This window comes from Thalassophryne amazonica, chromosome 2, assembly GCF_902500255.1.
Source record: "Thalassophryne amazonica chromosome 2, fThaAma1.1, whole genome shotgun sequence".
Lineage (NCBI taxonomy): Eukaryota > Metazoa > Chordata > Actinopteri > Batrachoidiformes > Batrachoididae > Thalassophryne > Thalassophryne amazonica.
In genome coordinates, this window is record NC_047104.1 from 139,202,108 (window position 1) to 139,216,275 (window position 14,168).

General features: G+C 48.0%; 1 protein-coding gene across 1 annotated transcript in view; it reads right to left on the bottom strand.

The window, feature by feature from the left end:
• Positions 1-10,282, bottom strand: part of vegfd (vascular endothelial growth factor D) — a 37,347-nt gene extending 27,065 nt beyond the window's left edge. Inside the window, 4 exon segments of the mRNA XM_034162294.1 lie at positions 5,292-5,412; positions 10,069-10,111; positions 10,113-10,180; positions 10,183-10,282. Coding sequence (XP_034018185.1) covers positions 5,292-5,412; positions 10,069-10,111; positions 10,113-10,180; positions 10,183-10,282 — 332 coding nt within the window.
• Positions 10,283-14,168: the final 3,886 nt, after the last annotated feature.

Here is a 14,168-nt window from a genome sequence, read left to right on the forward strand (position 1 = left end):
AGATGATGTGCGCACATTTTATGATGTTGTAAAATGTGCACTCAATATTAGTAAGTAAGTAAGTAAATTTATTTATATAGTGCCTTTCACAGACATAAGTCAGAAAGCACTTCACAGGTTAAAATGCAATAATAAAAAGATAGATAAAACAAAGGACAAAGTTAACAATTGGTCAGTTCTGAAAAGCCTTATCTTGACACATAAATGTTGGCTTTACACTGAGGGTGTTTTGGCCATTTTCAGATGATTTTTCATTTGTGCGAGAATTTTTTGGACCGAGTTTCAGGTTAATCGCGTGTCCTGCATCGTGTAGTGGAGTAACAAGCTTTAACATCTCACGACCACCTCCTGCTGCTGAAGAGCTACAAAGCATCCAACCGCAGAGCTGTCTTGTAATGTTTTTTTTTTGTTGTTGTTTTGTTTTTAAACTTCATTTGTAAAAAAAAAGAAAGAAAGAAAAGAAAAGCCATTTGCAAAGCCAAAAAGTTGATTTGACCACCATCTGATATAACCGGGTCAAAATAAATAGAACACTGCCATCTACTGGTATCCAGACGCTTAGTACTTGGGGCGAATACTGCCATGAACACTACTGGCCAGTAGATGGCAGTAGCGGCCTTGAAAACTTGCCAAACAAAATTCCAGATAATCCGTCTGCTACATTTAAGATGCGTGGAATTTAAACGCAAATACAATAACGTCTATAAACCCAGAGAATATATTCACAAGAGTTTTAGGCACTAGAGTTTAATGCTGTTGTCCGTGGAGCATTGCTGCATGTGCTCACAAAACCTTAAAAATTAGCACATTACTTTAAAACGAAAGCATATATCTGATATTTTCACTTTTTAAAACTTCAGACATGACAGTAATTTTAAATAACTTGTCCAAAATGAGTAGGTTAAAATTTGAACAGTGGCGGTTCTAGAGTGATTTACTCCCCGGGCGAAACCCCCTGCGTGCGCCCCCCCCGCGCACACTAATGTGGCCACCACCTCCGTCCCACCACCCATGAAAACACTAACTTCATCCAGAACACCCACAATCCCACAAATTAACTCACAACAGCTATTTTCAAGAACAAATTTCCAGTTTTAATGACTACTGCAATAACAAACACAAAGAAATTGGCACAGTCTAATGTGTCATCATCCATGGACTTATCTGCAATGATCATCTCAAAAGTTTGCAGGAGGGCATCATAATTGTTTGCCCCAGTGCTCACTATCCATGATGTGAAATTCCATCGAGTAGGAGCATTTCTGGGCAACCTTGAGCAGCCTGCAGACTCAAGAAAAGACATCCTCTTTGTGGATTTTGAGAAAAATGTGGCAAACCCAGAGAGTGATGCAAAAAATATTCTGCACTCAGATAAGCATTTAGCCCCCTGAGACAGAACCAGATTCAGTCTGTGTGCATAGCAATACACAAACATTGTACTGGGGGCTATTGCTTACCTTTGGCCTGCAAACCATTGAGAGTTGAAACCAGCAGCCATGGCTTCTTCGTAAGGAAGACTATCAAATGGCTTCGCCAAAATCTGGTCCACAACATTCAAATTTTCTGCCATTATGTGCAGCGTGCTACCTAGCTAGCTCGCTAGCTGGGACTGGCGTGAGGCTAGTGTGAAGTTTGTCCGCCTGTGAGTGCTTTGTGACGGTGAAGGAGCTCAGCAGCACCCGCTGCTCGGTAGGGACAGAAACTGCGATAGAAGTCAGAAAGAGTGATAGAAGTCAGTCTCCAAACACAAGCAGCTACAAAAAAAAAACACCAGAAATAGAAGCTCGATTTGTCGCTAGTCGTTTTTAACAAAGAAAATGCAGCTAAGAGGATTAGGAAAGTCTCCGGTTCAACTCAGAAAAGAATGAAAATGCTCCCACGAATGTTTACACCAAAAGATCGCTGATTCGCTCATTTCACTGTCAATCAAAAAGGGATTCAGCCTCAGACAGATCATCCAATCATCATGCAGAAGCTGAGTGTCCGGGCCGGCCGAGGCCAGCCCTCTGCCCTATAGACCCCCAGACACACTGAGCGTCCGATGGGTGGGACAAAGCCCAGTATTTATCCAATGACTCATCTCGTTTCGCTGCAGTCTTTGCTTCGCTACTGTTTATAGCACTGTGAAGCTGCGGGAATGAGAGAGAGGAAAGCCGCCATGGGACGGGAAAGTGGGGGCGCCGCTCTGCCGTAATATAACGTAACCACGAACCCCCCCGTCAGGACAACCCCCCCACCCTGTTTTTTTTTTTTTTTGACCGTTTTTTTTTTCGCACGGTCGTGCCGCTCCCCCCTGCGATGCTGCCCCGAGCGGCTGCCCGGTTGGCCGCCTCCAGGACCGCCCCTGAATTTGAACCATAATTTAAAAATGTATGCCTCTGGATGACTTGGGTGATATTGCGGTTATATCAGTATGGTGTTAAAGGAAATGATTTTTTTTTCTTAGAACAATAAATACCTATTAGGAAACTTTTAACAGGTACGTCTCAACTGCTTTTAAGTTTTAAAAATGTTTTTCATTGTTCAGCTTGGTTTACTCCGTTATCGGTCTAAAAGTTATCGGTCGGCAATTCATCGGAAGATAATTAGTCCGATGATGGTTTTTAAAGTTATCTAAAAAGATAATCCGATAATGAAAACATTATCTTCGATAATTATCTGTTATCAGATTATCGGAAGTGTGCCCACCACTGCCTGTAGCCCATCCCAGCCTTGTGCAGATCTACAGTTTTGTCCTTGATGTCCTTAGACAGCTCTTTGGTCTTGGCCATGGTGGATAGGTTGGAGTGTGATTGATTGAATGTGTGGACAGGTGTCTTTTATACAGGTCACGAGTTCAAAGAGGTGCAATTTATACAGGTAAAGAGTGCAGAATGGGAGGACTTCTTAAAGACAAACTAAGAGGTCTGTGAGAGCCAGAATTCTTACTAGTTGGTTATTATTTAGTTATTATTTTTAGTTACTTATTTCATGCAAGGGCAGACTAAGGGCAGTTCAGAAGGTCCCATGACCAGTACATATTCAAGGACCGAGACGTCGCCTGGTATGGCAGAGCCAGGGCCCCACCCTGGAGCCAGGCCTGGGTTTGGGGCTTGCGCGCGAGTGCCAGGTGGTCAGGCCTTAGCCCACGGGGCCCGGCCGGGCTCAGCCCTAAAGAGCGATGTGGGCCGCCGTCCTGTGGGTTCACCACCTGCAGAGGGGGCCATGGGGGTTGGGTGCAGAGAGGATTGGGTGGCAGTCGAGGGCGGGTGGCCCGGCAGCCCGGTCCGCACTCACAGCCCCTGGCTGTTGGGACATGTGGTTGTGCGGTAGGTTGAGGGATACCGACTAGAGATAGTCAGGCTCATCTCCACGCACAGCTTTGGCTCTGGTACCCAACTCCTGGAGAGGGGCTGGATGCTCCACTTTTCTGGCGTTGCCCACGGGGAGAGGCGGAGAGCTGGTGTAGCATTGCTTTTTGCTCTCCAGCTCAGTTGCGATGTGTTGGAGTTCACCCCGGTGAACGAGAGGGTTGTGTCCCTCTGCCTCTCTCAGTCCCTATGCCTTCATGTCCTGACCCGAAGGCATAGTGCAAAGTACCCAACCTTCTTGTAGTCCCTGAGAGGGGTACTAGATAGTGCTCCGACTGGGGACTCCATTGTTCTCCTGGGGGATTTCAACACCCACATAGGTGGCGACAGTAAGAACTGGAGGGGGGTGATCAGGAAGTACAGCTTCCCTGATCTGAACCCAAGTGGTGTTCAGTTGCTGGAGGAGGACTATCGGCCAGGCTGTTTGCGGAAGATCAAATCAGGACCTTCAGCATGCACTGGGGGGTTTGCAGCCATGTGTGAAGCATCCAGGATGAAAATCAGCACCTCCAAATCCGAGGCCATGGTTCTCGACCAGAAAAAGGTGCCTTTTCCTCTTCAGGTCGGTGGAATGTCCTTGCCTCAAGTGGAGGAGTTTACGTATCTTGGGGTCTTGTTCACGAGCGAGGGATGGATGGAGTGTGAGATCGACAGACTGATCGGTGCAACATCTGCAGTGATGTGGTCGCTGTATCGGACCGTCGTGGTGAAGAGAGAGCTGAGCAGGGGGGCAAAGCTTTCGATTTGGGGCAAAGCTTTTGATTTACCGATCGATCTACATTCTGACCCTCACCTATGGTCATGAGATTTGGCTCATGACCAAAAGAATGAGATCACGAGTACAAGTGGCCGAGATGAGTTTCCTCCGCAGGGTGGCTCGGCGCGGCCTTAGAGATAGGGTGAGGAGCTCGGTCACTCGGAAGGAGCTCGGAGTCGAGCTGCTGCTCCTCCATGTGGAAAGGAGCCAGCTGAGGTGGGTCGCGCATCTTTTATGAATGCCCCCTGGACGCCTCGCTGGAGAGGTGTTCCGGGCACGTCCCATTGAGAGGAGGCCCCGGGGAAGACACAGGACAAGCTGGAGGGACTACGTCTCTTGGCTGGCTTTGGAACGCCTCGGGGTTCCCCTAGAGTAGCTGGGGGAGGTGTGTGTGGATCGGGAGGTTTGGGCGGCTTTGCTTGAGCTGCTGCTCCCGCGACCCGTCTCTGGATAAAGCAGAAAAAAATGGATGGATATTTCATGCAATAAAATGCTAATTAATTATTTAAAAATCAAACAATGTAATTTTTTCAGATTTCTTTTTTAGATTCTGTCTCTCATAGTTGAAGTGTACCTATGATCAAACTTACAGACCTCCGTTCTTTGTAGGTGGGAAACTATATATATATATATATATATGACCCTGACCCTGAACCATCCCTTAGTTATGCTGCTATAGACTTAGACTGCTGGGGAGGTTCCCATGATGCACTGTTTCTTTCTCTTTTTTCTCTGTATGCACCACTCTGCATTTAATCATTAGTGACTGATCTCTGCTCCCCTCCACAGCATGTCTTTTTCCTGGTTCTCTCCCTCAGCCCCAACCAGTCCCAGCAGAAGACTGCCCCTCCCTGAGCCTGGTTCTGCTTACAATATAAGGCGCCTTGGGGCAACTGTTTGTTGTGATTTGGTGCTATATAAATACAATTGATTTGATTTGATTTGATATATATATATATACACACACATGTATATCTCAATCATTACAAGCCTGACCCAAATTGGATCTAATTTGTTCAGACATGGACAGACGCACACAGGAATGAAATACACCACATGCGCTACTGCTATGTGCAGGAATAACCACCAAAAACTGTCATTATCTAAATACACGTTATATATGTGAAAATAAATCAGCACAGCGTTGTGAATGCTGCCTGGATCTGATGTGATGTGAGACAAACCTGTGAATCAACACGCACGGCGGCTTGAAAAACATGGCAGGATCCGTGCCCAGTTCTTTGGCCACATCAACACAGGTCTCCCTGGGCATGCACTGAGTCCTCTGCCACTCTTCATCTATGGCTGTGGGAAACACAACCAGCATTAAAACCAGATCAGCCCACATAACACCAGTGGTGAGCACAGTTCAGCTGAACAGCTAAGAGCTTATTTCTGAACCTCACTTTTTTTTTTATTAGCAGCTGTCACGGGTCACATTTCTGGTGTTTTATTCTGGTCCCATTTAGTTAGATTTTGTGAGCTTTCTGCAAATTAGTTTCTCTTCACAGTCTCAAGTGGTTTTGTCTCTGTCAGAACTTCTCTGACACTCTACATCCCTTCTGTGTTCTCTTCTTGCAGCTTTACTTCCGGTTTTCTGGTCTCTGCACTTCAGGGTCCAGACAGTTATTGGTCTGATAACCACTGTTTGAGTGTTTCCTTGTTGCCAGATTGTCTGCTTTATGCCTGCTCTTTCACGTTATTTCCTCATGTCTGCCTTTGTGTTTGAATCACGCAGCTTTTTTGTGTTGGATGATTTTTGCCTGCCATTCCTGGTTTTGGTCACCTATTATGTTCGCTAACTTTGCTATGAACCTCTGCGTGTGTTTCTGGATTACTTGTCTGCTGCTCCCTTGGAACACTGTCACTGATGAAACTTGTTTCTGTTTTCATGACTGCTGTCTGTATTAGCAACCAAGAGAACTGTGTCCGGTGCTGTGACGGCATTAACTCCTACTGGTACAATAAAGCCAGTTTTTATGCATCTACATTGTGGTTTTCTGCATTGGGGTCCTCTGTCAAAGTTTTTACAGTGGAATAACTTTTCCACTAACAAAGAAAACCATTATCACAGAGAGCAAGCTGAGATTTCTGATGTCCGCCAATCCTGATCCAGATCACTTCCAAAATTCCATGGAGTCTTTCATGCCCTAATATCCATCTGTGATGCAAATTTGGTGAGAATCCATGAAGCAGTTTTGCCGTAATCCTTCAAAGCCTATATAAAGTGAAATCTTGATCCAGAATCTGGATCCGGATCCAGATCACCTCCTAAATCCAATGGAGTCTTCATGCCCTAATATCTATCTGTGGTGCAAATGTGGTGAGAATGCGTGAAGTAGTTTTGATGTAAACCTTCAAAGCCTATATAAAGTGAAATCTTGCTCCAGAATCCAGATCCAGATCAACTTCAAAATTTAATGGAGTCTTCTATGGACTAATATCTATCTGTGGTGAAATTTTTGTCAAAATCTATACAGTAGTTTTGATGTAATCCTGCTAAAAGACAGACAGACAAATAAACGCCAATGATTTTATTGCCTCCCCCTCTAGCTGCCACCTTATCGTGGTGGGGGAGTTTGCGTACCCGGATGATCCTAGGAGCTATGTTGTCGGGGGCTTTCTGCTCCCTGTAGGGTCTCCCAAGGCAAACAGGTCCTAGGTGACAAGTCAGACTAAGGGCAGTTCAGAACCTCCATGACCAGTAAAAGATCAAGGACCGTGACGTCGCCCAGTATGGCAGAGCCGGGGTACCACCCTGGAGCCAGGCCTGGGGTTGGGGCTCGCGCGCAAGCTCCTGGTGGTCGGGCCTTAGCCCATGGGGCCCGGCCAGGCTCAGCCCGAAAGAGTGACGTGGGCCCGCCCTCCTGTGGGTTCACCACCTGCAGAGGGGGCCATGGGGGTCGGGTGCAGAGAGGATTGGGTGGCGGTCGAGGGCAGGTGGCCCGGCGGCCCGGTCCATGCTCACAGCCCCTGGCTGTTGGGACGTAGAATGTCACCTCGCTAGGGGGGAAGGAGCCTGAGCTTGTGCAGGAAGTTGAGAGATACCGACTAGAGATAGTCGGGCTCACCTCCACGCACAGCTTGGGCTCTGGTACCCAACTCCTGGAGAGGGGCTGGACGCTTCATTTTTCTGGCGTCGCCCACAGGGAGAGGCGGAGAGATGGGGTTGCATTGCTTATTGCTCCCCAGCTCAGTCGCCAAGTGTTGGAGTTCACTCCGGTGAACGAGAGGGTCGTGTCCCTACGCCTTCGGGTCGGGGACAGGTCTCTCACCGTTGTCTCGGCCTATGGGCCGAGCAGCAGTGCAGAGTACCCGACCTTCCTGGAGTCCCTGGGAGGGGTACTAGATAGCGCTCCGACTGGGGACTCCATTGTTCTCCTGGGGATTTCAATGCCCACGTGGGCGGCGACAGTGAGACCTGGAGGGGGGTGATCGGGAAGCACAGCCTCCCCGATCTGAACCCGAGTGGTGTTCAGTTGTTGGACCTCTGTGCTAGTCACAGTTTGTCCATCACGAACACCATGTTCGAGCACAAGGGTGTCCATAAGTGCACGTGGCACCAGGACACCCTGAGCCGGAGGTCGATGATCGACTTTGTAGTCGTATCATCTGACCTTCGGCCACGTGTCTCAGACACTCGAGTGAAGAGAGGGGCAGAGCTGTCGACTGATCACCACCTGGTGGTGAGTTGGATCCGCTGGGAGGGGAGGAAGCCGGTAAGACCTGGCAGGCCCAAACGTATCGTGAGGGTCTGCTGGGAACGACTGGCAGATCCATCTGTCAGCGAGGTCTTCAACTCCCACCTCTGGGAGAGCTTCTCCAAGATCCCGGGGGAGGTTGGAGACATGGAGTCTGAGTGGACCATGTTCTCCACCTCCATTGTCGATGCGGCTGCTCGTAGCTGTGGTCGCAAGGTCTCTGGTGCCTGTCGCGGCGGCAATCCCCGAACCCGGTGGTGGACACCGGAAGTAAGGGATGCCGTCAAGCTGAAGAAGGAGTCCTACTTATCTTTGTTGGTAGGTGGGACCCCAGAGGCAGCTGACAGGTACCGGCAGGCCAAGCGTGCCGCAGCCCGTGCGGTCGCAGAGGCAAAAACTCGGGTCTGGGAGAAGTTCGGGGAGGCTATGGAGGAGGACTATTGGTCGGCCTCGAAGAGATTCTGGCAAACCGTCCGACGCCTCAGGAGGCGGAAGCAGCTCTCCACCAGCACTGTTTACGGTGTGGGTGGGGAGCTGTTGACCCTGACTGGGGATGTTGTCGGGCAGTGGAAGGAGTACTTCGAGGACCTCCTCAATCCCATCGTCACGTCTTCCGAAGAGGAAGCTGGGGATGCAGAGGCGGACTCATCCATTACCCAGGCCGAAGTCACCGAGGTGGTTAGAAAGCTCCTCGGTGGCAAGGCTCCTGGGGTGAATGAAATCCGTCCTGAGTACCTTAAGTCTCTGGATGTTGTGGGGCTGTCTTGGCTGACACGCCTCTGCAACATCGCATGGCAATCGGGGACAGTGCCTCTGGATTGGCAGACCGCGGTGGTGGTCCCTCTGTTTAAGAAGGGGGACCAGAGGGTGTGTTCCAACTATAGGGGGATCACACTCCTCAGCCTCCCCGGTAAGGTCTATTCCAGAGTACTGGAGAGGAGAATTCGACCGATGGTTGAACCTCGGATTCAGGAGGAGCAGTGTGGTTTTCGTCCTGGTCGCGGCACACTGGACCAGCTCTACACGCTCCATCGGGTGCTCGAGGGTTCATGGGAGTTTGCCCAACCAGTCCACATGTGTTTTGTGGATCTGGAGAAGGCGTTCGACCGTGTCCCTCGGGGCACGCTGTGGGGAGTGCTCCAGGAGTACGGGGTCCGGGGTCCTTTGCTAAGGGCTATCCGGTCCCTGTACGACCGCAGCAGGAGCTTGGTTCGCATTGCCGGTAGTAAGTCAAACCTGTTTCCAGTGCACGTTGGCCTCCGCCAGGGCTGCCCTTTGTCACCGGTTCTGTTCATTATTTTTATGGACAGAATTTCTAGGTGCAGGCAGGGTGTAGAGGGGGTCTGGTTTGGGAACCACAGAATCTTGTCTCTGCTGTTTGTGGACGATGTGGTTCTGTTGGCTTCGTCAAATCAGGACCTTCAGCGTGCACTGGGGCGGTTTGCAGCTGACTGTGAAGCGTCCGGGATGAAAATCAGCACCTCCAAATCCGAGGCCATGGTTCTCGACCGGAAAAAGGTGCTTTGCCCTCTTCAGGTTGGTGGACTGTCCTTGCCTCAAGTGGAGGAGTTTAAGTATCTCGGGGTCTTGTTCACGAGTGAGGGACGGATGGAGTGTGAGATCGATAGACAGATCGGTGCAGCATCTGCAGTGATGCGGTCGCTGTATCGGACCGTCGTGGTGAAGAGAGAGCTGAGTAGGGAGCAAAGCTCTCAATTTACCGATCGATCTACGTTCCGATTCTCACCTATGGTCATGAGATTTGGCTCATGACTGAAAGAACGAGATCGCGAGTACAAGTGGCTGAGATGAGTTTGCTCCGCAGGGTGGCTGGGTGCTCCCTTAGAGATAGGGTGAGGAGCTCGGTCACTCGGGAGAAGCTCGGAGTCAAGCTGCTGCTCCTCCACATCGAAAGGAGTCAGTTGAGGTGGCTCGGGCATCTCTTTCCGAATTGCCCCCTTTACGCCTCGCTGGAGAGGTGTTCTGGGCACGTCCCACTGGGAGGAGGCCCCGATGAAGACCCAGGACACGATGGAGGGGACTACATCTCTTGGCTGGCTAGGGAACTCCTTGGGTTCCCCCGGAGGAGCTGGGGGAGGTGTGTGTGGATCGGGAGGTCTGGGCGGCTTTGCTTGAGCTGCTGCCCCCGCGACACGACTCCGGATATAAAGCGGAAGAAAATGGATGGATGGACTGGATGATTTTATTGCACCCCTTGGCAGGACTGCATAACACACATCACGTCTACGTTTGTTCCAACCTTTGAGAATCTCCAGACTGTAAGACTCAGCAGCGTAGAGTGTGTGAACGGTGCGAGCCTGCTGAGGAAGGGGGAGAACTGGGCATCAGTTGGGGCCTCTGGCTGCTGCCAGCCTCAGACGACACTTCCACAGCTTCCAGTCAGGAAAGTCTGCCAGCTTCAGCAGCTCATCCAGGCTGGACGCAGCCCGCACTTTCCGCTCCCACTGCGCCATTACCTGACAATAACGACAGCCCATTATTAGTGCTCAGGTACTGACAATCGGCTACGTCCATGGTCTTGTTTTTCCAGGTTGTCTATCAGCATCTGAACAGAATTATGATGTAGGAAACAGTGAACTGCTAACTGTCAAACTATTCAATCCGCTAAATAACTGAACCAATGACAAGCCAGGTGGGCAATGTTTCTTAGCTGATTTAACAATCTGGGGTCCGATGGCATTTTTTGGACAGTTCACTCGTCTGGTATAAATGTTTTATTATTGCTGTTAAAAGCTCACCCTGCATCCCACAATTAAGTGGTATGTCTCTTTTTTTCAGGACAACCTGTACTTTCAGAATATATATGCTATAGTGTTGTTTTATAAGTGTAATAAAGGATTACAATCAGAAATAAGAAAGGAAAAAAATAAAGCGGTAAAATAATTTTCACACATTTATTCAAAACACACAGCAAACTATAATAAACAACTATTTTGACACTTTATAAATGTAGTTTGCGATCTTGTACAAAAAATGTACAAAATAAAGATTCTAACAATAAACACAAATGCACATTTTGAACAATATATACAAAATGGTTTCTGCATTTTATTTGTCTTTATGCCACATCTCAAAGCAATTTCTGTCTGCTATTACCCAAAGGCTTACAACACAAACTTTTTACTTCCATGGAGTTAACTCCCTCTTGGAATGTGTTCTTACACTGTAAATAACCTATCTTCACAGTTTGAGGCCCTGTTAACACCCTCCCCCCTTTCATTCATATGCATAAACGGCACTTTACGACCGAGAGCGAGAGAGGCTTATTCAACAATATTCACTGGCCAAGTAGTGAATCATCCCTCCTACTGACACGCTTTTGTCAACCACATGAGGTTCTATAAGGCCCTCTTACGCTGATCACTTCCATTCATATACGCAATTCTGTGCTTTTATACATGGAGCCAGCAGCCAGAGGGCTGTTCAAACAGCATCCACATGCCAATGAGTGACACATCGCTGCTCCTAACAATCTTTGGCCTACCATGTGAGATGGCTCTGCCCTACGATTGGATATTGGAAAACCATGTGACGATGAACCAATTCTGATTGGACACTCGCATTGCGCACATCATCACACAGCTTCTATTAGGACTACGAGCATGGTGGGCGGCTGAAACGAAGTTCAAGGAGTGTACTTTTCAGCAAAAAAAAAGTAAGTTTCTATGTAATGTCATTAAAAAAACGGCGTATCATTTAATAAAATGTGCACGGCTCCATTGTATACGGAGGGTTAACTTCACTCTAGCCCAGGTTCGAGGAATATGAAGCCTGATGTGCTGTCCCACCAGTTTTCTGGAGAGGAAACCTCCTCCATATCAAACAGTCACTTAGGTTTTCTACCATGACCAAACTCTTCTTCACTGAATCCCGTAAGCTCTCTCCACGTTACATTGGTCTCTTCCCCTTTGCGAGCATAGTCAGCCCCTCAGCTGTTAAACCTCTCTATCTCTTAAACCTCTCCATTTAAACCAGTAGCTACCAGTGACATTTGCACTCCTTCTGATCCCCCCTCTCCCCTTCCCAACTTGTTGACAACCACCAGACTTCTCTGTCAGCTGCATGGTGGATGTGCACTGCCGAGGGCGTGGCCTACAGTTCCTGTTGGATTAGGAAGGTTATGGACAAGAGGAGCACTCCTGGGTGCCCCGTTCTTTTATTCCGGACCCTGACCCTTATCGCTGGCATCCTGATAACCCTGGTGGGTGCCCTGGAAGTGACCATTAGAGGGGTGGTACTGTTACGATTTAACCTTTTTGTGTTTATATCATATGCTGTGCTTCCACTCCCCCTGCATGTCTGTGTTATGAAATGTTAGGCTGGGCGTGGCTGACCTGCTTGCCACTCGCGACTGCAATCAGTCATCTACTCCAATGAGGTATAAAAGACCAGCTTATTCATCCACTCTTCTCCAGTTCACTGACATGTACCTCACTTGGAACCAACACTGGACCACCCTGAACTTTGCACTTTTTTTGAAAAATAATTTACTTTCATTATTTTTACTAAAAGCTCAGCATCTGTGTCTGCATTTTTGGTCCAATTTATACATCTGCCTAACAGTGGCACGATCTAGCACACACCTGCCTCAGTTTTCATGACCCCAGCAGCTTGAGAAAGGGCAAGGGGACACCCACATATCACCCAACTGTGACAGATAGATGGCTGCTTCAGGATGTGCAGTGAGGACAAGTGATCTGCCTGGGTGCGTTTGCGGGCCAGGACCCAAGGTCGGTCTGCACTGCAGTGAATGTGGCAACGGTGTGGCACAGTACACACTCTGACAGTACTACATACACCATCATGCCTGACTCAGCTCTGCCATGAAAAAACAAACTCAGTATTTGCCACAGGGCCTTCCTATCAAATTTGTTGGTTGTTCTCAGAGAGTTTCCCACCCTACAAGGAATTCAAGAAAAAGTATTGACATTTGAAGCCTAAATCTGGCAGAAATAAACTGATGGTGAGAAAATTGTCATTGCCAGAATAATTTAGTAAAAAATACAGTAAAATAAGTGTTATTGAGATAATTTAGTAATAAGTCATTATTTTAATAATAAGCTGTGGTGTGTTATAGTAGCCCCACTGTTCAATAACTGAACAGTAACACTGCAGAATACACAGTGTAAAGCTGACAACTGTAAAATTTTAACAGCATATAATGCAGCTACTGTACATCATCACTTTATGAGTATGATAATGTGGATGTATGGAGAGGGGCCCATATTAATTAGTACGTTTTATGTTTTTTAGCCTCCAGCTATTTTTCTTTGCCCTGCATATCCATTGCTTATAACACAGGACGGCAGTTTTCAGTTCAACGAAACAGCAAACTTCTACGCAATCATTAGATATCAAACAATGGATAACGTTACAGTCTGTTTATTTAGGGGGTGGGGGGGTGGGGAGATAGTAACTACAAAAAGAGCAATCACAGATTTCTGACATCCGTCAATCTAGTTCTGGATCACCTCCAAAATCCAGTGGAGTCTTCCATGCCCTAATATCTATCTGTGGTGCAAGTTTGGTGAGAATCAGTGAAGTAGTTTGACATAATCCTTCAAAGCCGATACAAAGTGAAATCTTGCTCCAGATTCTGGATCCGGCTCACCTTCAAAATTTAATGGAGTCTTGTCATGGACTAATATCATATTGTGGTGAAAGTTTTAGTCAAAATCCGTACAGTAGTCTTGACGTACGAGGTCTGTTAGAAAAAGTATCGGACCCTTTTTATTTTTTGCAAAAAACTATATGGATTTGAATAATGTGCGCTGCATCAGCCAAGCTTGAACCTTCGTGTGCATGCGTGAGTTTTTTCACACCTGTTGGTTGCGTCATTCACCTGTGGGCAGGCTTTGAGTGAGCAGTGGTCCACCCCCCTCGTCGGATTTTCATTGTCAGGAAAATGTCTGAATGGCTGGAGCAGCGCTGCATCAAATTTTTTCAAGAAACTGTGTGAGACAGCCAGGTGGAAACCATTCGGAAAATTCAGATGGCTTTCGGTGAAAACCCTATGGGCGTCACACAGATTAAGGAGCATTACAACCGGATTAAAGACGGCCCACAGCGGCTGAGGGCGCGCCGCGCCTCGAGCGGCCATCGACTGGCTGGAATGACCAGATAATTTCCAACGTGAAGGCTGTGTTGATCCGTGACATCGTGTGACTACCAGAGAAATGGCAGAAAAGGTGGACATCAGCCATTTTTCGTCAGATTCCACTGTTACAGGAGATTTTGTAATGAAAGATGTGCGGAGGCATTCGTGCGTCGGGACGAAGCCGCAATGACGTTAGGTCTTCCACCATTCAGAAGAGTCAGACGGCTTTTGGTGGCTTTTTA